The sequence below is a fragment of the Squalius cephalus genome, assembly GCF_949319135.1.
Source record: "Squalius cephalus genome assembly, chromosome: 22".
In the NCBI taxonomy this organism is placed as follows: Eukaryota; Metazoa; Chordata; class Actinopteri; order Cypriniformes; family Leuciscidae; genus Squalius; species Squalius cephalus.
The window spans coordinates 4,504,952-4,529,682 of NC_137143.1; the positions used below are offsets into that span (position 1 = coordinate 4,504,952).

At 39.6% G+C, this 24,731-nt stretch overlaps 1 protein-coding gene across 2 annotated transcripts in view; it reads left to right on the top strand.

The window, feature by feature from the left end:
• cpne5b (copine Vb) overlaps positions 1-24,731 on the top strand; it is a 185,775-nt gene that overhangs the window by 108,752 nt on the left and 52,292 nt on the right. For both annotated transcript variants that reach the window (XM_079857317.1, XM_079857316.1), the window contains 3 exons: positions 4,597-4,660; positions 22,765-22,868; positions 23,560-23,664. In XM_079857317.1, the coding sequence (XP_079713443.1) occupies positions 4,597-4,660; positions 22,765-22,868; positions 23,560-23,664 (273 nt within the window). The remainder of the gene's footprint in view (positions 1-4,596; positions 4,661-22,764; positions 22,869-23,559; positions 23,665-24,731) is intronic.

Consider the following 24,731-nt stretch of genomic DNA (forward strand, 5'->3'; position numbering starts at 1 on the left):
ATATTTTGTAAATTTCCTACCGTAAATATATAAAACATTATTTTTGTGAGTGAATGCAGCACAATCGCCAACATAAATGGACAACTTTAAAGGCGATTTTCTCAATGTTTCGATTTTTTTGCTCCCTCAGATTCCAGATTTTTAAATAGTTGTATCTCCGCCAAATATTGTCCCATCATAACAAAAGCATACATCAATGGAAAGCTTATTTATTCAGCTTTCAGATGATGTATTAATCTCAATTGCAAAAAATTGACCCATGTGACTGGTTTTGTGGTCCAGAGTCACATATACACTTTTATGCAAGGTTTGAGGAAACTTTTTTTTTTTTTTTAAGGTTATACCACATGAAGTTTTTTACATCAGTAAAATCAACTTTTGTTGAAAACTGTATAAAAGTTTTCCCAGTCCTGAATATAGAGATTACATTTCTAATAGCTTGGCTCATGCTTTTTAAATGAGATTTTCCCTTTTCTTCATCGTGGGTACGTTTATTTATCATTGACCCAGTTGTTCTTTTTCAGTATTTTCATGCCGCTTCTGTACGTTTGCCTGCTGGTAATGATTATGAGTCAAGACAAGAGTGCAACTGTCTTTACCGTCAACTGCAATATTCTACATTATGCCATATGTATACATCCAGCAAAAAGCTGATGAAAAGCTCAGGATAACAATGGGAATCTCAAATGATCTCTTTGTGCACTGCCTGAAGAAAGTTTCTCCACAATGCTTGCACCCCCACACATATCTCTCCAGCTCCCAAGGCAAATATGAGATGAATATGTAAAGTGCCGCCTCCATTATTACATTTCTCCTTTTGTTAGTTTTCTCTCTGTTGGGTTTGTAATTACGAGCTCTTGTTGCTGCTGAGAACAAAAGCAGTAAAGCAGGGAGTCATGATCCAGTCAGTGAGTGAACGCTCTGGGGTTTCCAGGAAGAACAGAAGTCCACATCCGTTTGATTACAACTCAGTCCAAGTCCCACAGTGAAGCTTAGTGAAAATATAAGTCAAGCTCAGATTTTAATATGGATGGGGTGCACAAAGCATCTGAGCGTTCCTGGGACCCGGGAGCTTTATGTTCAAAGCCCGAGCCACGTACTGACTTTGCAAGTAATGATATATTTTATTAATGTACTCAACTGGCAGGTTACTAATGGGAACACACCCTGAAGTAATGTTAGATCTGAACTCATGAACAGAAATAAATCTAGAGCTCCACAAAGATCCAAGAGCGACTGGAGATGATCAGGGTGTAGATGTGAATGCACACAGTTAGGCCATCAGGGTTAAACCAAGCAAGTAAAGACACTTTTAGAGCATGACTTACTGACATGAACTGATTGTTGGTTCACGTACAGGAGGGCCTAAAGTTGATTCCCATGAATCATGAAATCATTTTTAATTTATTGCAAACTATATCAATGTCATCTGAAGTAAACACCACAGATAAATGAAGTGCTTTCAGCCACACACAAACCTTGGATAAAGTGAAATCTTAAAACACCAATAGCTACATTTTGCTCTTTTCCTTGAAAAGTAGAGGAATGAAACTTTGAGATGTGGCTTTGTTATATATTCCGCATGCTTTAATTGGGCAGACACAGTTAAACCGGCTCATACACACAGTATGCTCTGCTCATCCCTACTTTAGATTCTGGTTGGCATAATTATGAAATAATATCTGCATTCAGAAGCGCACTGCCGCACAGATTGACTTCTCGGGTCATACATTAGCCTTCTGGAAAGGTGTTTTCAGCATTTCAAATAAATGTTAATTAAGCTGCTTTCTGAGAAGGTGTTTCTTAGTTTCCTTTATTGATTTATTGTGTTCAGTAAGCACTGGCCTGTTTCAAATGTCACAAATAATGGATCTTGGTCCAGATATGCAACCCAAATTGGTTCAATTAATAATTAAAAATTTTTAATTTAAATTTCTTAATAGCAAAAATTGTAAACAATTATGCGACACATCAGACAGAAAATATGTGTGTGTGTGTGTCTGTGTGTATTATTTTACTATTAAAATATTTTATTTTAAAATGTAAAATAATTACAAATAAAATTATGATTATAAAATACATTTTATTAAACTTATTTTTTATGTATATATTTTATATATAATTTGTTGTCTCAATAGCCCTCTATGTGTTATTAATACTGTCTTATGACACTTTCAGTCGTTTATGATTATGGGTGCTCAGTTTGCAGAAGCGAAAACATTTTCACATTAAAAATTCAACCTTTATCTCGCTGGATGGTGTCAACAACAGGAAAGACTGTCCTGTTTGTTTCTCCAGACAAGCCTTTGCAGATGTTTTGTACAAGGCACTTTTGTAGTAGTACAACGATATAAACCAGGACTCCTGCTGTTCCAGGGGGACGTGAAAACTGAGTAATGAACCAATTAGCAAACACTGGAGTGTGAGCAAGAACCTGTGGGACCACCGTCCAAACAGATGAGTTGAAATGGCATTCTCTTACACAGTAAGTGTGAGTTAAAAGCCACCTAGGATGGCTTCAGGATGAGTAAATCATGGGCTAATTTTCATTTTTGGGTGAACTATCCCTTTAAGGTTTAGGAGGGGTAACTGGATGGTTAACCACAGGTTCTCCCAGGGACATTTTACCTGTTATACACCCACAGTGCCTTTCTATGGTGACGATGTGTGACAGTAGAAATAAATTTGACTGGCCCAACCTCATTCAGGTGTGATGTTGTTGTAGACAAAATTGGTCAATTGTGTTTTGAGAAACCAATTGTTTTGGTGATTTTGTTGTCTTCCATTGGCACAACAATAAGCAGGATGTCCGTCTGATGACAAAGTTTTATGGAGATGTTATCGTGGACAGCAGGATGTTTACTGGCAGTGCTCATGTGGAGCCATTATGGTTTTCAGCTAGAGAAAAACATGTCTGGCAAAATGGTTTTCAGTTGTGAACACATGGCTAAAGCGCTAACACAGACTGCCTGCATCTGTCTCTATTGCAAATGAAGAATCCTGAAGGAGAACTTAGCCATATGGACAACATCAGTGCTAATGAAGCTGTTATGCATTTCAGGGACTGTGTTTGTGATTTCTGTATTAATGAGAGCCTGAGAATCTGAATGTAGGGATGTGCATGTGATGGATCTCCTAAAGCCCAAATCCACAGCCGCCTTCTGAATGCTGTAGTTGCCAAACGCGTTCAGCTGCTCGGAGCCAGATTTATTCACAGACTATAAATTTTACATGTGTGCCTATAAATATCACATGACTTGCAATTATCTCAGAAATGCCCACAGAATTGTGGTAAAAATGCTCTTAATAATGGTAAAGCCTTTATTAGGGATGCACCGATCATGATTTTTCATTGCAGATTTCAATTTTTTTTACAAGCAAATTGGCCGATTCCAATTGCAATTTCCATTTTCTCATAATATCCACTGCCGCATCTGCTCTTTTCTCTCAGTGTCTGAAACGGTTTGATCAAGGATTTAGTCTCTCTAAACCCCGCCTTTCCAAGAGCCTGCTCTGATTGGTCAGATGGCCCAGTCTGTTGTGATTGGTCTACTCTGCTCTGATTGGTCAGATGGCCCAGTCTGTTGTGATTGGTCTACTCTGCTCTGATTGGTCAGATGACACAGTCTGTTGTGATTGGTCTACTCTGCTCTGATTGGTCAGATGACACAGTCTGTTGTGATTGGTCTACTCTGCTCCGATTGGTCAGATGGCCCAGTCTGTTGTGATTGGTCTACTCTGCTCCGATTGGTCAGATGACCCAGTCTGTTGTGATTGGTCTACTCTGCTCTGATTGGTCAGATGGCCCAGTCTGTTGTGATTGGTCTACTCTGCTCTGATTGGTCAGATGGCCCAGTCTGTTGTGATTGGTCTACTCTGCTCTGATTGGTCAGATGGCCCAGTCTGTTGTGATTGGTCTACTCTGCTCTGATTGGTCAGATGACACAGTCTGTTGTGATTGGTCTACTCTGCTCTGATTGGTCAGATGGCCCAGTCTGTTGTGATTGGTCTACTCTGCTCTGATTGGTCAGATGGCCCAGTCTGTTGTGATTGGTCTACTCTGCTCTGATTGGTCAGATGGCCCAGTCTGTTGTGATTGGTCTTCTCTGCTCTGATTGGTCAGATGGCCCAGTCTGTTGTGATTGGTCTACTCTGCTCTGATTGGTCTAAATTGGATCTGAATTTCAGCTCTGGATCTTCCTTAGCACTTGATACACAGTGAACAGTAACGATGGTGTTGGTTTTACTGTATCAATCTCATCCTTTGGCAGAAGAAAACAGCGTCCTCTCAACATGAACGACATGAACCAAACTCTTCCAGTCTCACATACAACTACAGTGTTCTTTTATGATCATGATGTGAAATTTGTTGCCCATGGTGAAAATTTTTGTTCAATTGCATAAAACCATCTTAAAGTTCATTCACTTACTCTGGGAGATCCCACGCCTGAAACTAGCACAGAAAACGACTCCTGAGTAAGAGAACCCGTTGACCTCGACTTCCTTATTGTGTTTTTATTTCATTACTGCTATTGTGTAATCACTTTGGGTTCAACATCTAATGGTTTGATGTCATCGTTGTTTTGTCTATTTCAGGGGCATCCTGGGAAAGAACTGCGGTATTATCATCTTATCTGCTGAAGAACTGGGGAACTGCAGGGTGAGTCTGTCAGTCCACAGTGTGTCTTTAGATGTGCGTTCATTGTTTTCTCTCTTCAAGGACAGGCAGAAATGTGTTTTAAGCAGAAGCCTGCAATTTACTCTGTGACCTTCAATTAAAAACACTCGGTCTCATTTAAGTGCTGCTGTGCAGATAGAAAGCAAGTTCCCAGTTTATGAATTTATCCGTGCAAGACAAAATCATAGCGACTCGACTGTCTCGACTGTGAGGGTCTTTAAAATAGAAAAATAAGATTTCATTTAAACGGTCATGGAGGCATGTGAGGATTTGTCAGCATAGAGTCGAATTAACTGCAAGGGAAAGAAACCAATAGATGTGTTGTTGTACAAGAGGCCCGTCAGGTCAGTGTGGCGGCACAGATGGAAAGAGACAGGTAACTGTTGTATAAAAAAAAAGTCCACATCATCATTGCCCAACATTAATAAACAGACCTTATTATGGCAGAGGCTGCCAATTAACAGCATCACCCTCATTTGAAAAGGTCAATTCAGTCATAGTTATAAGAGCATGTTGTCAGCAAGTATGCCATGCAAGACTATAATACTACTACCGAATGGCATTAGAGCTAAGTGTTTAATAACGTTGTTAATAGTTGTTACACAATTAAAAGCAAAGTGAATCTCGTGGAAGGGTAATGATGGGTGAAACTCAGAGACAATGGAGAGCAGAATCCAAATGCAGAAGGTTTAACTAATAATAACAAAACAAAACAAACCAGGAAAACAGAAGTGAACACACCGGAAACACTGGGGTTTAAATACACCAAGGCTAACAATATAACGGACACACCTGGGAACAGTTAGGGAACACACCTGGGAAAAGTCAGAATTGTGATATAAACTCGCAATTCTGAGTTTGAAGTCTTTTTTGGACTCGCAATTGCAAGTTTATAGCTCACAATTGTAAGTTTATAACATGCAATTGCGACTTTATATCACGCAATTCTGAGAAATAAAGTCAGAATTGTGAGATTTAAACTCGCAATTGTTAAATTGAAAAAGTTTTTTAAAAAAAAGTGGCAATAATCTTTTAAAATGTTTTATTCTGTGGCGGAAACAAACTTCCATAGACCATTAACATGCAAAAATGAACAAAAATCTCAAATATTTCATGTCAAAGGGGTTCGGTTGAAAAAGTTTGCTGTTTCACCTCAGCTTGTGATTTTAGACACGAGGCATAGTGTCAATAAGAGAGAGTGTATTTCACCTCCATTAACAGATGCGTTTGGGGCGGAAGCATCCAGCGATATGTCTGCGGGTTCATTGTGAAGCACCTTCATTACAATTTCAAAAGGATTTTATACTGCTTCCCTGCTCTCTGGATCAATGGCAGAGTTCATTTGTAGTTCTTTTTGCCCCGCTGCCCATATTTTACACACCAAAAGCTTTAATTTGAGCTCAAGGTATTGTGAATGCGATGGGATGGACTCTTGTTATGCACCAGTCCCAGATCCCTCCTCTGGGCTTTAAGTCACATGCCCGCCAAGAGCCCTGATATAAGGATCCAGCTCAATAAAGGCTTTGCCCACCTTCATTACAGTGTGAAGAAGTATAATAATGGAGGTTTTAATTTGGACACTCCATCTGAGAACATAAACATTGATTAGAGGAAAAACCGATAGAAAGGGCTCATAAAAACTCCTCTTTGCCCCATGGACAAATGTGTTGTGGTTCAATGTTAGAAAGTTTTTCAGTCCTAGTTTAATCTGCAGAGACAGCTCTAATAGGCTGATATCCAAGTGTAAACATTATGTAAGATGTAACTCAGGCCTGTGTTTTGCATAATGTACTGAGCGTGAGAGGAGGGAAAACCTTGAGCCATCAGCGTATAGGAAAATCAATCCTAAATTCTTTACTAATGATTCTTGCTAATTCCTGCTGTAGGCTAACAAGAAACTTTAAACAGAGCAAACCCACAAAAACTTGAATTCGGGCCAGCTCAATGAGTTTAATGTGCTGGGAAGCTACTTTGACACTGTAGTCGGCCAAGTTACAATCAATTTGAAGTACTTCAAATACTGTCAAGTTGCTCTAAAATGTAGTTACTGTAGCTATGAATTAAAATAACATAAAAGTAGCTACTGTACACTGAAGTTAATTAAGGAGTTAATTATTTTAAATAAATTAACACGTTATAATTGTCGGCTACATACGCAATTGAGTCTGTCTCATTTCAGAAAAGTACCCATTATATTGCAAAGAAAGAAATTACAGGAATTTACGCCTCATAAGGAACACTTTTTTTAAACGAGACACAGCGAGTCTCTTCGCTAATTAATTTGCAGTTAACCCTAAGAGATATGAGTTAATCTAAAGATTCAGATTTTAATGGCTTTACGCAATTCAGTTGAGGTTCAGCTACACAAAGTATTTAAGTGGATTTATATTTTAATTTAATATTAGATCCACAGAAGACAAAGATGATTATAAAAGAACATACGATTTATTGTGAACTCAGAATAACAAGCCAACAAACGAAACAGTGTGTTAGTGGACAGACAACAACCAACAAAGACCATAACAAAGGGAGGAACTTAAATACACAGAGATGATTAACTAAAAGACGAACAGCTGTGATGATTTGGGTCCATGGTGAATGATATAGTGGCGGGAAAACAAAGACAAAGAAACACACGTTATTAATGAAATCGAACCAGAGTCAATGAACGGAACTACAAAGGAACATAACGTCAACGTGACAATATTCTCTTAATGTGGACTCAAATGGAATAAGTTCACAGTACTCATATTTATTGGTTTTTAAACTTAAATGGTTTAAGGCAGTGGGTTTCCTCAAACGGTTTGAGTTTGACCTTCATCATTTACATCAGATAATTTACTCACTCTCATGTTGTTCCAAACCTGTAAGACGTTCTTCTGCAGAACTCAAAATAAGCTATTTTGATTGGGAACCAAGGGAGCCCATTGACTTAAAAAAAAAAAAAAAAACATGTTTTTTCTAAATATCTTCTTTCTTGTTCCACAGAAGAAATAAAGTCATACAGGTTTGCAACAACATTAGGGTGAGTAAAAGATAATAGAAATTTCATTTCTGGGTGAACTATCCCTTTAAGTAAGTTGCGTGACTTCATTTAGGTTTATGTGTCTTCTGATGGTCTGAAATTGAACACTGTGTCCAGGTTCAAGGGCCCATGTTTGTCTTTCAGAGAAAAGAAATTGGACACCGGCAATATTGGTAATATTGATTTCTTTTAACACCCTCAGGCAAATTGGCATTGTCTTTGTCTGTCTGTATTGAGAATTCAGCATATAAAAGCACCAAAGCCCAACGATGATTGACAAAATTATCAGATAACCTCTTTTTCAGACTGACCCCTGAAAGCCCCTGCCGAGAGTCGATAGCTGACTTCACATGTACATCATTTGCTTCTGAACTATCTTCACTTTCACAGCAAATTGACTCTTTGCTGCTCTACATTTTGCTGCTTCTCAAGAGCAGAATGTACCTCCGATTCATTTTGAGCCAGAAAAAAACTCTTTTGGAGATGTTATTCAGGCACACATCCCAGTTCTTGTATCTGCTCGTCAAAGATGTAGACACTTGGTTTGTACATTGAAAGCTCATGTTTTACAAACACAAGTACATCTTCCCCACTCTAAATCAGCCAAGTGTTTCTTGACCAAACAATTAGATTTCAGGGTTGTGACTTGAACTAAATTTTCTTATCAACTAAATTCTGCCCTATTTTTTTAAGGTAGTGTATGATTAAGGATTATAACAAAAATAAGAAAATATGTCCATGAACTCTTCCTGTAGTTGGATTTCTATACTTGCCATTTATGTTCTGATGATCTGAAGGTAAAAAAAAAAAAAAGAAGGTAAATATGCATTATTAAATGTATTTAATGCATTTTTAAGTTCCATCCAATATTTTTCATAGTGTTTTTAACTATTGATTTTATTATTTATTAATCACAAAAATGTGTATAATAATTTGTTTTTGTTGTTAATAAATGATAAACCATAAACAGTTGTCTGAGCATGTATATTTTAGGCCAATGAATTGCTAAGAATGATCATTTCAGATATGTTAAATAGCTAAAACTGTTTTATTCTCAGAAAAAAAAAATCTATTTATTGATAAAAATGCCATTGCCATATACACACACACACACACACATATATATATATATATATATATATATATATATATATATATATATTTATATATTTTTTTTTACAAACTTTTATGTTAGATGAGATTAATCGATTTGACAGCACTAGTTTAAATATATTACGTGGTTAATATTATGGTTGCGGACTTGCGGTTAATCATGATTATTTTCACCTGACATGGTTCAATTGTTGAAATAAATTTGCTACATTACTACATTTATAAGGGAGGTTACCTTACAGTGTCTAAATAACTGTGACGATGGTGAGACTAGGGACTATGGAGAGCTGGATCCAAGTACAGATGATGATTTATTGGGGGAAAAAATTACAAACAAACCTCAGAAAATTAAGAACATAATACAAAAAACTCTGGAACTCGAAACACCAAGAACAAAACTAAGCATGCCAGCGATGGACAAAACCTGACCAAGATACTGCAAGCGCATGTGTTTTAATGCACACAGATGCAAACCCTCGGGAGCTGGCCATGGGAATGGGAAACGGAAAACAAGTACAAAAGTCCAAAGCCAGAAACACATTATGATAATGAAAATACAACACTGACTACATTTATACACAGGTTTACTTGCAGCATAATCATTTTAACACAAAATGTTTTGATAAAACCAGGTCACCACTTGATATCTAATGTGAAATCTGGGTCCTGAAGCAGAAGCCGTTGAGAAGAGTCACTGAGAATCTGCCGTCTGATGTGATCAGAATATGTTATAGCTGGCAGAGAGAGAATGACAGGCTTTCTTCCCCTTTATAGCTCTCACATCCAGGATCGCAGAATGTATTTATGAGGATTTGGGGGCATGGAGGGGCATTATTTTTATCTGTGAAGGGGTGTGTGGGTGGAGATTGCATGTCAATCCATGTGCATTCTGAACTTTCCACCCTCTTATAATGTGCCCTATTTAGGGTGTCTGCGCTTCAGGCAGATATTCATACCGCCTCATTTCAGCGGGCGTCACTGATGATTTATAGTGAGAACCCTAACACCATGTCCTAACCAGATGCGATACGATAAGATTCCAGCGACAAATAATTTGTCTGTCCACACTAGACACGCCGCGACTGCGAAATGCGTCAAGATCAATCAAAACCCACAGCCAATCAGAGCAGCGTGTGGGCGGAGTCTCGCAGCGAGTGCACAGCACCAGTGAGTCATCTTGATTTCAAGATCTGAGGTGAATTATCCATTGTTGCTTTTACAGCTACAAAGCTGGAGCACTAAATGATATTCAAAGTCACATTACACGCTTTTACCATTAAATAAAGCACATAAACAGTACCTGAGATTATCATTGCCACACTTTGTGTTTGTTGTTCCAGCGTGACGTCACAGAAAAATAGAAACCGTTTCTAAAATACAATCGTCGTGTGTCGCCATCGCAGCTGGTTAGGACAAAAACTCTGATTAATATGGAAAAGAGGCATTTTATTGCGCGTCGCGGCGTGTGTAGTTACATGTAGGACACGGTGTACTCTTTATGTGCTTTATTTAATGGTAAAAGCGTGTAATGTGACTTTGATTATCATTTAGTGCTCCAGCTTTGTTGCTGTAAAAGCAACAATGGATAATTCACCTCAGATCTTCAAATTAAACAAATGGAAACAAGAACGTTCAAACTGTGAACAAACAAGTGTATTCTTTGACAAAGATTGTTTTAGTAACTCAGCAGCATGTGTGTTTGAATAATGTTTAAATGGTGGAATATTGATGAATTTGATTATCTTGCTACTTATCCATTTTCTTTCTTTCTTGTCAAGATGACTCTCTGGTGCCGTGCACTCGCCGCGAGACTCCGCCCACACGCTGCTCTGATTGGCTTTGGCTTTTGATTGATTTTGACGCATCTAGCTGTCGCGTCGCATCTAGTGTGGACAGACAAATTATTTGTAGCTGGAATCTATCGCGTCTGGTTAGGACACGGTGTAAAGCTGTTTTTAAAGTGTTATACAGCTGGCAGATTCCTGAAGGTTGTCATGTGAAAAGGCACCACGGCATCATTTGCCACTGGGCTTTTTATGGGAGGGTGATAGAGGGGATGTGATAGCTCTCATCTGTAATGCCAGACTATCTGCACGAGGCTTGGGCTGTTGGAACAAGGGCAAATTACTCTGCGGGACAGGAACGAGTTCTTAGAGGGAAGAAGGTTCTCAGAATATGTTTATATAGCAGGAATTGGCCTTTAAAGTTTAATTGCTCTGGAAGCAGAGCGTCTTCATGTTTAATACATGTGAATCTTCTCTCATCAGCAGTAAATGTCTATTAGCATGTCATCAGCAATGGACATCAGAGCTTACAACAACAAAGATTGTTTACTGAGAGCGATCTAGTGCTCTGACACAAGAGCTGTGCAGATAACAGGACCGTTTCAGGATTAGCCACGAGTCCGGCCCGGCAATCGCTCACACAAGAGCATGTAGTCTGAAAAACACACTGGACTCTTAACAACTCGCTTTTTGTAATCCATTTGTAAACATGTTGCCTGAAGATATTCTGAATCAGACCTGTGGTGTGTACTTGTTTTATTCAAATACTGAATGAAAGCAGAATGAACCCATTCATCCTCATCAAAGCTGCATTTATTTGATCAAAAATTACAATTTAAAATTACTGTTTTCTATTGTAATATATTTTAAAATAAATTTAAAATAATTTATTCATGTGATGAATTTTCAGCATCATTACTCCAGTATTCAGTGTCACATGATCCTTCAGAAGTCATTCTAATATGATGATTTGCTTGATATGTATATATATATATATATATTACATTTTTACATACTTTTTTTCTGGACCCTGAATAAAAAGTTCCAAAGAACAGCATTTATTAGAAAACACATACAAATGACACTAACATTAACCTATACTGATTCTACTGAGGTGCTGACACACACACACACACACACGCACGCACGCACACACACACACACACACACACACACACACACACACAGTTTTTCTAAAAAGAACATGCCCAGACATGTTATTATAATGAATATAGCCAGTGTGGTGTAGGGGTAATGGTATTCCTGAATGTCTTGACTCAAATATTTTGAACCAATTAACATATACCCTATTGATCAAACAGCAATGATTTCGACACAAAGGTGTCAACATAACGTAAAACTTGCTTGGGTGAATTTTACCACCAACAATCAAAGGAAAACACATTCACCTTTCTTGTAGATTTAGGAGTGTTTGGACCAGCCATTGTAACAGGAGAGTTGCAGAAAGACATCTGTGTTCAACAGTGTATCCTCTAAACCTTTTTTAAATAACAAATTCAGGGTTCAACAAATGTCATAAAAATGCCAATCTGGGGATGAGGCATAACCCTCATAAATATACCCATATATCTAACTATAAATCCATCTGATCCTATATCTCATTCAAAGCCACTGACCTGTCAACCAGGGGTGAGATATAACCCCCATAAAATATATTTGACAATTAAAGCTGCAAGCAGCGATGAAAAGGGCCCTCGCACCCCTGCCACCGCCAACCGGCGTCTTTAGTAAAGGCCTTAAGATTACACTCACCAAATTTGAAGAGGATCAGATCAAAACTGTAGGAGGAGTTCGTTAAAGTACAACATCAGGAAATGGCAAAAACTGCCCAAAATCTGAGAGGAAGTTCAAAATAGCTGACTTCCTGTTGTGTTTAGGGCTATGCTCCAAGAGACTTTTTTGTAGGTATTGGGTCATTACATGTATGTACCAAATTTCATACCTGTACGTGAAACGTAGAGCCGGGGCAAAATGTAGGGGCAATAATTAAGCCATTTTGCCCCACCCAATTTTGAAAACCACATCACACGTAATTTTTCACCACTTCTGAAGCGTGTGCAAAGTTTCATGATTTTTCAAGCACGTTTTGTATTTGCCACACCTCCTGCTACCAGCAGGTGGCGCTATTGCTATAACCAAATATGAGCATGGTCATGTGTTCAGGACAGGACTCTTATCAAACATGTGAAGTTTGGGGCAGATTGGAAATTGCATGCCTGAGTTACTGCAGGCTGTCTGTGGTTGCCTAGCAACATCGGAACTGCAAGCAACATTAATATTGAACTTATCTGATCATGCATATCACCAAAAGGCCGAAATTGGGTGAACATTTGTCAGGCCGCCGAGGGCACACCCTTCGATGAAAACTCTAGATCTTCGCAATTTAACGTCGCAAAGGCCTTAAGATTACACTCACCAAATTTGAAGAGGATCAGATCAAATCTGTTAAAGTTCGTTAAAGTACAACATCAGGAAATGGTGAAAAATGCCCAAAATCTGAGAGGAAGTTCAAAATAGCTCACTTCCTGTTGTGTTTAGGGCTATGCTCCAAGAGACTTTTTTGTAGGTATTGGGTCATTACATGAATGTACCAAATTTCATACCTGTAAGTGAAACCAGGAGCCGGGGCAAAATGTGGGGGCAATAATTTACCGAATTTGCCCCACCCAATTTTGAAAACCATATCACATGTAAATTTTCACCACTTCTGAAGCGCTTTCATGAGTTTTCGAGCATGTTTAGGCCCTCTAAAAAGCGATTCACTTTGGAGAAGTATAATAATAAACGGAGCAAAAACAATAGGGTCCTCTCACCATCGGTGCTCGGGCCCTAATAACTGACCAGTCAGTTTGAGTGACACATAGACATAAATTATGGACACAACTTAGGGTCATAAATCTCCATTCTGACATAAGGTGTAAGATATTCTACTGACCAATATGCTTAATGAAGACCAAGGGCCCTATTTTAACGATCTAAGTGCATGGTCTAAAGCGCACAGCACAAGTTCACTTAGGGAGTGTCCGAATTCACTTTTGCTAGTTTAACGACGGGAAAAATGGTCTGCGCTCCCGGCGCATGGTCTAAAAGGGTTGTCCATATTCTCATAATGAGTAATGGGTGTGTTTTGGGATTTATGTTTGTTAAACCAATCAGAGTCTCATCTCACATTCCCTTTAAATGCCAGTTGCGCTCGCGCCATGGCAGATTCGCTATTTACATGATGGAATTTGATAGTGGAAAGACCGAACGCGTCTCCAGAGCGCAAACAGATCTGCTCGTGCGCGAGGTAAAAGTGCGCAAGCAGACCATCTACGGGACAAGCCGGATTCCACCATATCTTTATGTACACAATAATAATCTTTTACATTGTAATCCTTTAATTTTAATATTTGGCATGTTTGTGTGCTGCTGTGCGTCCCTGTGTGTTTAATAAGCGGAGTGTACACGCGTTGTGGACCCGCCTATAGGCACACATTACTAACGCGCTCATTAAATAAATAAAAATATTGCGCCATTGACTTTAGACCAGGTTTCAGTTGGTTAATGACTCAGTCTATTTCAGTTGTCTCAAAATAGCAACGCTCCAACAATGCGCCAGAACACACCTCGTTTTCAGACCAGCAGCCCATGGGCACACAAATGGGCACAAATGAATTTGCTATTTAAACAACGTGGCGCAGGACGTGAAAATGATAACTGCGTCGGACTGAAACTAGCATAAAACACTTGCGTTGCGCTTGGCGCTGCATTGCGCTGGGTGTAAGATAGGGCCCCAGGAGTCAAAGTTTAAGTTGAATCAGTTGACAGAGTGTTTACTGAAGACAAAATTCTCCACACTTCTAAAGGCCGTAGAAATAAGAGGATCCAGACTTAAACTAACTGAGGATACAGAAACACTAGTACTGTAAGGTCTATCTTTGTTCCCTGTTACTTCTGTTTGGTGAGTTTTCTGTTAACGTTTAAGTTAATAGTTTCATGCCAAGCATGTCTTTGTTTATTTTGAGTTTGTTCATGTTTGGATTTAATAAAACACTGTATGTGGGCTCTTCAAACTTGCCATCACTGGAATCATTACAAGGACTTCACTGAGCGGTGTTTCTCTCGAGTCCACTTACTGAAGAATCCCAGTAGTGTTTCTGTTCTTTGGCTCATTTGTGTGTGTGTGCCGAAGCTCAGATAATATGGTAGAAGTCTCTTGCTCAGTTCTGGAAGCCAATCAACACAATGTTTAATGTCAGTGTTCACATGCAAGGAAAATGACAAATTACCATCTTAAAATAACACTATGAAGTTTTCTTAAAACTCAGGAAAAGTACTAGTATTTTCACAGAGGGAGACTAGCAGGGGAAGTGAGAATTGATTTCCAGGGAGCTCTGTGAGCGCAGAGCTGTGAATGAGACAATTCAGACATTTTCATTTGAACAGTGTCAATCATTAAAACATCACAGAGACTCTGACCGCTGCTGTCAAACTGAGCAGTTTACTGAGTTATTTTAAATGGATGGGAAACTTGTCACAGTTTGGTAGACAAATGAAGAGGAAAGGGATCTATAGCAGAACTTCTTTTAATAAACACTAAATGAAGATAATCCACACAGGAGTGCTCTGGAGAACATGCACGAAACAGAGGTACAATACAAGACAAAGAACTGAATCAACTGAGGGCAACAAGAGATTGGTGCGACTAATCAATAATCTCATTGGTAACCATAGAAACAAACAATCACTGGGAACACAGGCAAACAGGAACAGAACAAAACCAAGCTAAAGCCCAATTCGGACGGTTATTGTTTCTTATGTGGACGTCCGTAAAAATACATTTGTGTGGCACCTCAATGACTACGTTTACATGCAGCCAATAACCCGTTCAAAACCGGGATATTAGCAATAACCCAGTCGCGCACGGCCATGTAAACACCGGCAAAAACCCGGATATGCTCATATCCCGGTTTTTAAAAACCCGGATATGATCCCTGGGGTACCCCTTTTCTAACCTGAATATTTGGTCATGTAAACGCGTATCGGCATATCCCCATCAAAAGGAACATTGATTTGTGTTCTACGCATGTTCTATTCGCAAGGAATCTTGGTCTTTTGAGTAGAGACGGCGCATACAAAAACCCGCGTGCAGTATACCGGAAGTAAACAAGAAGTAGAGGTAAACATGGCGAGACGCAGCACAGCACTTGGAGCGAGGAGGAAAGCGCAAACAAAGGCGATCGCTATCTGCCCCGAACTATTCATTATCCGCGTGCTGCTGCTGTTGTTGTTGTCTTTGGATACAGGAAGAAGAATCGGAAATGACGCATATTGCGTCTTAAGGTTGTCCGTACGTCCAGACGCTAACCATGCATCGCCGTTTACATCGGGATATTGCCAATTGATTACAAATTCCATGTATACAGGAGTAACTCTCTCTGCTCACGCATGTAAACGGGTTATTCCGAATGTTTCAGAAACCCAAATAGTGACCTTAACCCGACCATAACCCGAATTTTAACAGCTTGTAAACGTAGTCATTGATAAAGGCGATTTATTCAGCGAGTTTTGTGACCTAAGAAAACCAGGAACTCAGTGCTCAGTGTCAGTGTCACATTTGTGTTCTGTTTAGTTTGTCTTCATTGGACTTGTCAGCCTGTCATCACGTCACGTGTCGTCTTCACTGTCTTAATCAGTTCATCCGTATCACCTGTGTTTAGTTAATCATCATCATCATCTGTATCTAGGGCTGGGTATCGTTAAAAAAATTTCGATACCAATACCCATACCCATACCAATACCTTGATTTCGATACCGGTTCCAAACGATACTTTGTTCAATACCAATTTTATGAAATCCATTTTAACAAGATTATATAAGACATTACCTCAGAAAAACTTTGGTTTTATTTTTTCAGTTTGACTCATGCTCCTTAGCCAGTGCACAAAGGAACACATTTTTTTTTATAAAGAGCTCATGCTCACCAAAGCTGAATTTGTTTGATCAAAAATACAGTAAAACTTGTAACATTGTGAAATAGTATTACAATTTAAAATCTTATTTGAATATATTTCAAAATGTAATTTATTCCTGTGATGTCAAAGCTGAATTTCCAAAATCATTACGTCAGTGTCACATGATCCTACAGAAATATGAAAACAGTTTGCTGCTTAATATTTTGGAAACTATGATACATTTTTTCATGATTCTTTGATGAATAAAAATGTCAAAAGAACAGCATTTATTTGAAACAGAAATCTTTTGTAACATTACACATGTTTTAAGGTCACTTTAATGCATCCTTACTGAAAAAAAATTCTGACCAACCAACACATTTTTGAACGGCAGTGTACATTCAGTAGGTCATTATTGCAATATAAACACTGTCAGAGTGATCAGTAAGGTATCTCTTCATTTACCAGTTGAAGACGGAGCAACTTTCTGCTCTTATGTTTACTCCGTGCACTGTCAAGATCTTCATCATATTTGTCGTGGTACCGGTCTTTGCAGCAATTATTTTACCGCAAATACTGCATCGCGCGCATATTTCCATTCACTCCACCCCCTCCCTTCTGAGCTCCTTCCAAAGCCACGCCCCCAAAACACATGAACGCGCGACGCCAAACGCTCAGGCTCAGCTGGAAGACACATTTATTTAAATGAGACGAGCGGAGAGGAAGGAGCGCAGTGCATGCAGTGACATCATGTCAGAATCACATGTAATAAAATACCTAACTTTATCACTATAAATATAAACAAATAAGATTTATTTTAGTACTCACTATCAAGCTAGCATATCGATACTGGTAAAGTTTAAAATATACTTTGTTTGATTCGGTAACAAGCTATATTTATAGGTAACGAGCTATATTTATAAGGCAAAGCTAAAAACAGGTTGCATTGATACACGTTTTTCCATTACCATCAGTTACACTGTGATGAAGGTGAATTTCGTGTAAGATTCATAACATATACGGTGTTTTGCGAGTTTCCATGATGAAAACATTGTTGACTCTAATGAGGACTACACTCCGGAGACAAGTACCACTTCGTCGGTTCGAGGACAGGTCCGGGGTCGAGGGCGAAGCAGAGGAGGTCGTTCAAGAGTGCGGGCAACCAGGGTCCGAGGATGTAGTTTTTGCCTTCGCTGACTGAATATGCAGGTGCTTTGAATTTTGAATGCTCTTTCTCTGCCATAATTTTACTCTTCGTAGGTTCCGCGCCTCTCTTGCACTCCTCAAATCAAACGGGTGCGCGCGCATATGGGCAGATCTTGTAGCAACAGGGGTGGTAGCCATGGTTGCGAGAGTGAGTGACAGTCGCCCAAACCAATCAATTGTTTCGTCCCAAATGGAAATAATGAGCTGTGTTTATTGCAGATTAAAAGGTCTACAGTCACTCGATTTTTATACTCTCTTTTTCAGAGCACTTACATTTTAATTATGTATTGGTATATAAAGACAGTTTAAACAAATTTGAAAAAAAGTTTTTTTTATAAAAATCCTACCTACCCTACCTTTAATCAGTGTCATCTGTGTCTGTATTTAAGTATCTTCTGTGCAGTCTGTCATTGTCCGTTCTCAATCCTTTTTAGCGTGTGTGGACATTCTGCCTGTCTGTACCTGTTGGAATTATATTGTAAGTAAAAGTTTGCATTGGAACTTTTGATTCTCCCTCGTCTTCTTCTGCCTGCACCACACCGTGACAGAAGAACGGACCGCCCAAAGTGGATGATAGGGCCAGAATAATCGTCCTGGCTCAGGAGAGCCCTAACCTTTTTTCTTTTATAAAGAACTTCATGTGTCTTGCCACCACCAGCGCCCTGGACGCCGAGACCCTAAGGACCCTGTTCTGGATCGGGGCAACTTTCAACCACCATAGCAATCTCCCAGACACCACAGGACTGGAAAGAGACCATCAGTAGGTGTCTGGAGAGCGTCGCGCCCCTATCCAGAACACTGCCTGACCAGCCGGATCTTCACGTCATGCCTGACGAACCTGTTCATCACGTCATGCCCGCCATGCCTGAGCCCTCGTCTTCAGCCAAGATGGCCGCCACCTCACCGCTTGAGCCCTCAGATAAGATGGCCACCGCCTGAGCCCTCAGCCAAGATGGCCGCTGCCTCACCGCCTGAGCCCTCAGCCAAGATGGCCACCGCCTCGCCGCCTGAGCCCTCAGCCAAGATGGCTGCCCTCTCGCCGCCTGCGCCCTCAGCCAAGATGGCCGCTGCCTCACTGTCTGAGCCCTCATCCAGGATGGCCGCCGCCACGCCGATACCTGTTCCCAGACCTGTTTATGCCCCAAGGACTGTCCATATTCCCAGACCTGTTCCTGTCCCTGTTCCAGAATCTCGTCACGCCGAGACCGCCCGTCCAGAGTCTCGTCACGCCGAGACCACCCATCCTGAGTCTCGTCCTGCCGAGACCGCCCTGCTTGAGTCTTCTGTTCCCGAGCTTGAATCTGTTCTCGAGCCTGAATCTGTTCCTGAGTCTGCTCCCGAGCCTCAGCCTGTTCTTGACCCTATTCCTGAACTCCCACCCAGCCTCCCTCTTTCACCTCCTCCCATCATCCCTTCCTCAACCACGCTGTTGCCACCTCCTGCTAGCCCCATAGCCCACCCACATGCCACTTTAAGTGAGGTGAGCTCGCGAGTCTACCAGTGTTCAGCACCAGCATGGTCGGTGGATCCCCGGTCTCCACCTCCAACCTCCGTGACCAGGACTCCACCTCAACCTGTCAGTCCATCAGCTCAACCTTGGCTCCTACCTCCCTCAGCTCCACCGTGGCCCATCAGTCCACCAGCTCCGCCGGGCTCCCTCGTCCCCCCGGCTCTGCCTTGGTCGTTCCTCGCCCTGCCCTCACCTAGGGACTACACTCCTCTGGCTTCGACTCGTCTCTTCGTCCCTCTGGCTCCGTTGAGCTCCTCGCTCCCTCCAGCTCCACCTTGGTCTTCTGGCACTCCGGCTCCACCGCAGTCTTCTGTGCCCCCGTCTGCACCTCAGTCGCCAGAGCCTGCGGCATCGCTATGTCCCGCCGGGTCATCGGTGTCGCCTGGGCTCGTCAGCTCTCCGGCTCCACCCTGGTCTCCTCTCCCACCTGCTTCGTCCCCGTCAGTCGGCCCCATGGAGTCGTCAGCCCTGCCTCCTCCATGGTTCTTCCCTCCGTCGGCTGTGCCCTGGCCGCCTGCTCCGCCCTGGCATCAAAAAAATCGGTTTCAGATCGCCTGAATGAGGTGGTCTCGGCCCGCATGAGAACAAACTCTGAAAATTTGACTCCGTGGACCAACAGACCAGGCTGTATCACAATGGTTACGTTTACATGCACAACTTTTGTTTCAATCGGTCTGAATTCATTCCGATTGATGAATCTGAATGTAGTGTTTACATGAACGCTAAACGTGATGGGGTTGATGTGCGCATTTATGTCACAAGCTTCAAGTCGTAATAGATTTTTTGACATGCTCACACTGCACGAATATAAACGAGTTTCCCGCTGTTTGCGCATAATGGGGCCTATTTTAACGATTGAGCCGTCAATCCGATTACTAACGGATTATTTGGTTACATGTAAACGTCATATGGTGAGTCGGTACGTTGCATCAAAAGCAGCAGTGTTTTTCTGCTAACGCCTCTCAAAATGAATTGTGGGGTAACCTAGAGCAAAGACGAAGTGAAATGCCTAATTGAAATTTTACATATTTCAGAACTGTCCAAAACACATAAAATACAGACAAAGCCTTGATTCTTGCTCAAAATAATAAAGATATGAAACTGATGGATGACCGCTATGAGTGGAATCCTGGAACATGAACAGGCCTAACCAATGAGAGGACAGTTTACTCGCACATGACTTGAATTAACAAATTCTGTCAGTGGTCTGTTTAGACATTTTGCCTTGTGAAAGTGAACTAAACCAAGAAGAAATTGTAACATTGTAACAAATTTGATACCTGTGTAAAATACTGCTTTTAAAATTGCTTCAAAATGATTGTGCAATAATCAGTAACTTCTACATTAAAGCAATATAAATATATAGAATGAAACAAATGAAAGATATAACAATAAATTATATATATATAATTTATTGTTATATCTTTCATTTGTTTCATTCTAACTGCTTTCTGATAATAATATTCAGTTAATTAATATTATTAATATTAGTCACTTATAGCCTTTTTTGTGCCATTAATCAATAATTCTAATTCAAGTATTATTGTCTTATAATTTTTGGGGTTTTCACTGATGACCAGTTCTCTCAGTGATCTTCGTTTCACATCATTTCAAGCTTATTTTGACTCGTAAGTGATTCAAAGTTGTGATTTACATTACCAAGTTTGGGATTAGTAAGATTTGTATTTTTTTGTAAGAAATTGATACTTTTAATATTTAACAAGGATGCATTAAATTTATTGAATTTGTATTGTTGCGTCACATTCAGTGTAGACAGCATCACTGATTATAATGGGTTCTATTTGCTTTAGGGGTGTTGCGCCGCTCGCGTCTGGTGTAGATGTGGTGTAAGAAGGAGAGAGTAGCTTTTAATTGCTCTATTTCCACCATTCGGGATGATTTATGGACATTTTGCAAGGATGACAGGCAGGCATTATTAAAAAAACACACCGCCACAAATTATGTAATTTTCTTGTTTTATTTTTAACTGTTTTGAACTCATTATTTTCTCATCCAAATTTGTCGAGGAAGCATTTCCTCTTTATCCTCCTCAGAGAAAATGCTCCTGCAAACAACAGCCTTTAGATATTCAGTCAGTGTATGTACAACTAATTGTCTTTATATAATGTCTATGTAAAACTTTCAAACCTTCAGAACGTAGTCTAATTTAATAACATGATCAAAAAAATATTTCAGACAGACTCGTTCTAGTTGAAATAGACGCATCTTCCGCACTGAATGTGCTTCACCTTTGATCTCAAGGGCCATCTCCAAAAGTTACTGGCATGCGTTGATGCACATCCAAATTTATCGCAGCATTAAACTGTTGACCTGGAGTTGTTTCTACATGGCAGGCATGATCATATTCATAATGACAAGTGAAGCAGAAGCTGATCACAGACCAGTGCTCCCTGTCACTGAATGGAGCTCAAATCCCAAAGCTTCATCCATATCTGTGTGTTCACTTCTACAAGATCACTGATCCTGCTGTAATGAGCCTCCCTTTCTCCCAGAAGAATTAAATGAAAGTGTTTTGGATCTATTCTTTCTGCATTGTGATCATTATAATGCATGATTCAGGGCAGATTTTGTGTTGTTGCTGTCATGTCAGCACAGCTCATACACCATTTTGTTCCTGGGCAAAATATATAAATATTTCAAATATATGTTGTATGTATATATGTGTGAGTGTGTGTGTGTGTGTGTGTATAGTGTGTATGTGTGTGTGTGTATATATATATACAGTACTGTGGGGGGTGGGGACTTTTGCACAGTACTGTGTATGTATATGTATATGTATATGTATATATATATGTGTGTGTGTGTGTGTGTGTATATATGTGTGTGTGTGTGTATATATATATATATATATATATATATATATATATATATATATATATATATATATATATATATATATATATATATATATATATATGAAGAGTTCAGATGCAAAAGCCTCTAAGTGCCATCTGAAATTTTCTTCTAAAATGAGCATTTTTTTTCAAGCTCGTATATTTAAGTTCAGTAATTTCACTTAAATGACAATTAATAGGTAATTTTCATTGCCAGTAGTGTGAAATAAGTGAACATAAACATACAAACTTGATAAAAAATGATCATTATAGAAGGAAATTTCAGATGGCACTTAGAGGCTTTTGCATCTGAACTCTTCATATATATATATATATATATATATATAATATCTCCACCACAAACAATGACTAGCAAAGAGCAACTGAAAAGCTTGAATGCACAGAAATCAATGATAATTAAAGACAGGTGTAACTAATGATGGTAACTATAACAACTAATACGACAACAAGGAGGCACAGAAACCAAACAGGAAGGAAACAATGAGAACAGAGAATGCACTTCAACATAAAAGTCCAAACAAAACAAAAGGCACAGTACCAGGATCGTGACAATAGGCTATATATAAACATAGTTTTGCCATACAGCACTGATATATTTTCTTTTTTTCTTTATAGGACAGTGCAACCATGCAGTTCTGTGCCAACAAATTGGACAAGAAGGACTTTTTTGGGAAATCCGATCCTTTCATGGTCTTCTACAGAAGCAATGAAGATGGCACGTAAGTGTCCTACATCGATTTGTAACTGTGAAAAGAATATTTCCCATGATTCTCAGCGCCCAACCTCACCCCCATACTGTAAGACTGGCGAAACATGTTGCTGCTCTGTGGGGAAATTCATGGGCTGGAAATGAATCTCTGTGTGCATACAGAGGAAGAGGAAAAGTCCTTCTATGTAACCCAGAGTTCCTATCAAAGCCTCTTTACTAAAGTGACCGGCGTATCATGTTTTCAAGAGCCATGATCCTGTAGTTTGCTCATTTTGTCTTTCAGATCAAAAATACTCAACGGAGCAACTACAAAAAGCTCTGCAGAGTCAGACAGTGTTTAAACAGGCTTAGGGTGTTTTAATGATGCTGATGAAGGGGCTAATAATCACATTTTAAGTAATATCTGTTTATAGAATGGAAGGATGATACTTTTTGAAGTTTGATAATTAGGCTAAAATGATCTTTGGAGAGCATTTTTATAATTTACATGAAAAATAAAGAGAAATCTCTGATTTGCAAAGTCTAAAAACCAATGTGATGTCTGTAGACTTACTAACACTTTGCAAACCATATGGTTTGTCAGCTTTGATCACCATGAGATAAACAGAGCAGGTGGCGGATGACAGTCGTATTCGAGTTTCCTCAGAAGTTTTGCAGTGCCTCGATGTCTTTGTGTTTTTGTTCGTTCTCTCAACATGAAGGTTTACAATCTGCCACAAGACAGAGGTGGTGAAGAACACCCTCAACCCTGTGTGGCAGCCGTTCACCATTCCAGTCAGAGCTCTCTGCAATGGAGACTTTGACAGGTAAGTAGTTATTTGAATGTCTTAATTGCGTGAAAATGATATATAATACACCATTTCCAACACAACCAACAATTTTGCCATTGATAACATTTTTTTAAAAGGTAACTATAGTTGGTTACCAAGGAGACAGCAGTGTCAGTGAAGAGCTTGAGGTGAAATATGAGACTTGTGTGTAATGGAAAAACGTGCATCTACCTACATTTGTGCAAAACTCCAAAAACCTACAGTATACTGTACAAAAAGAGGCAGTAAAACACTAACACACTGTAACTTGTGTTTCTTTTCACATAAATGATAATTAATGGTTACAATTATAATTACGATTACTTATCGATTTAATAAACACTTATTTCCATGCTATTCTTTGCACAATACGATGTTATGATCATAAAACACCTTTACCACAGTGCATGATTTTTAACATTTGCATCACATAACCAGCTCCATTTGTGTGGCTTTTACTGATGTACTGTAGTAAACTTGCTTGTTAGCTCACCTGGTACAGTGTTGCTCTTGGATTTGATTGCTACAATAGTAATTTCTTGATATAAATGATATCAAAAGTGGAAACGTTGAAACAAACTGACCACCGACCGCAACTTTCAGATGGCATGTTTATTTTTTAGCTCAACTGACATTATAGAATGGAAAGCACGGGATTGTGGGATATCAAAGGCAGCGAAGGATACATCTTGGTAACACTTTATTTTAAGGTGACAAGTTACACTTTACTACATGTACTTACTGTAGTAATAACAGCAAAGTACGCATAGTGACAAGTAACTAATCCTAAACCAAACCCTAACTCTATAGTAAGTACATGTATTTAGTTAATATTAATTAGTACTTAAATGAGTAAGTACAATGTAACTACGTCACCTTAAAATAAAATGTAACCTACATCTATGCTGCCTTCAATAATCGATCCGATGAAGGGATCTCAGGGAACAGGAAGTGAAGCGAACATTGGATTCGACTTAATGCCTTCCTACTTTGGAGTACATCCTCCAAAGGCAGCATTTTTAAGATTTCGGACACAGCCCATGGAAACATGCACTAGACTAGAC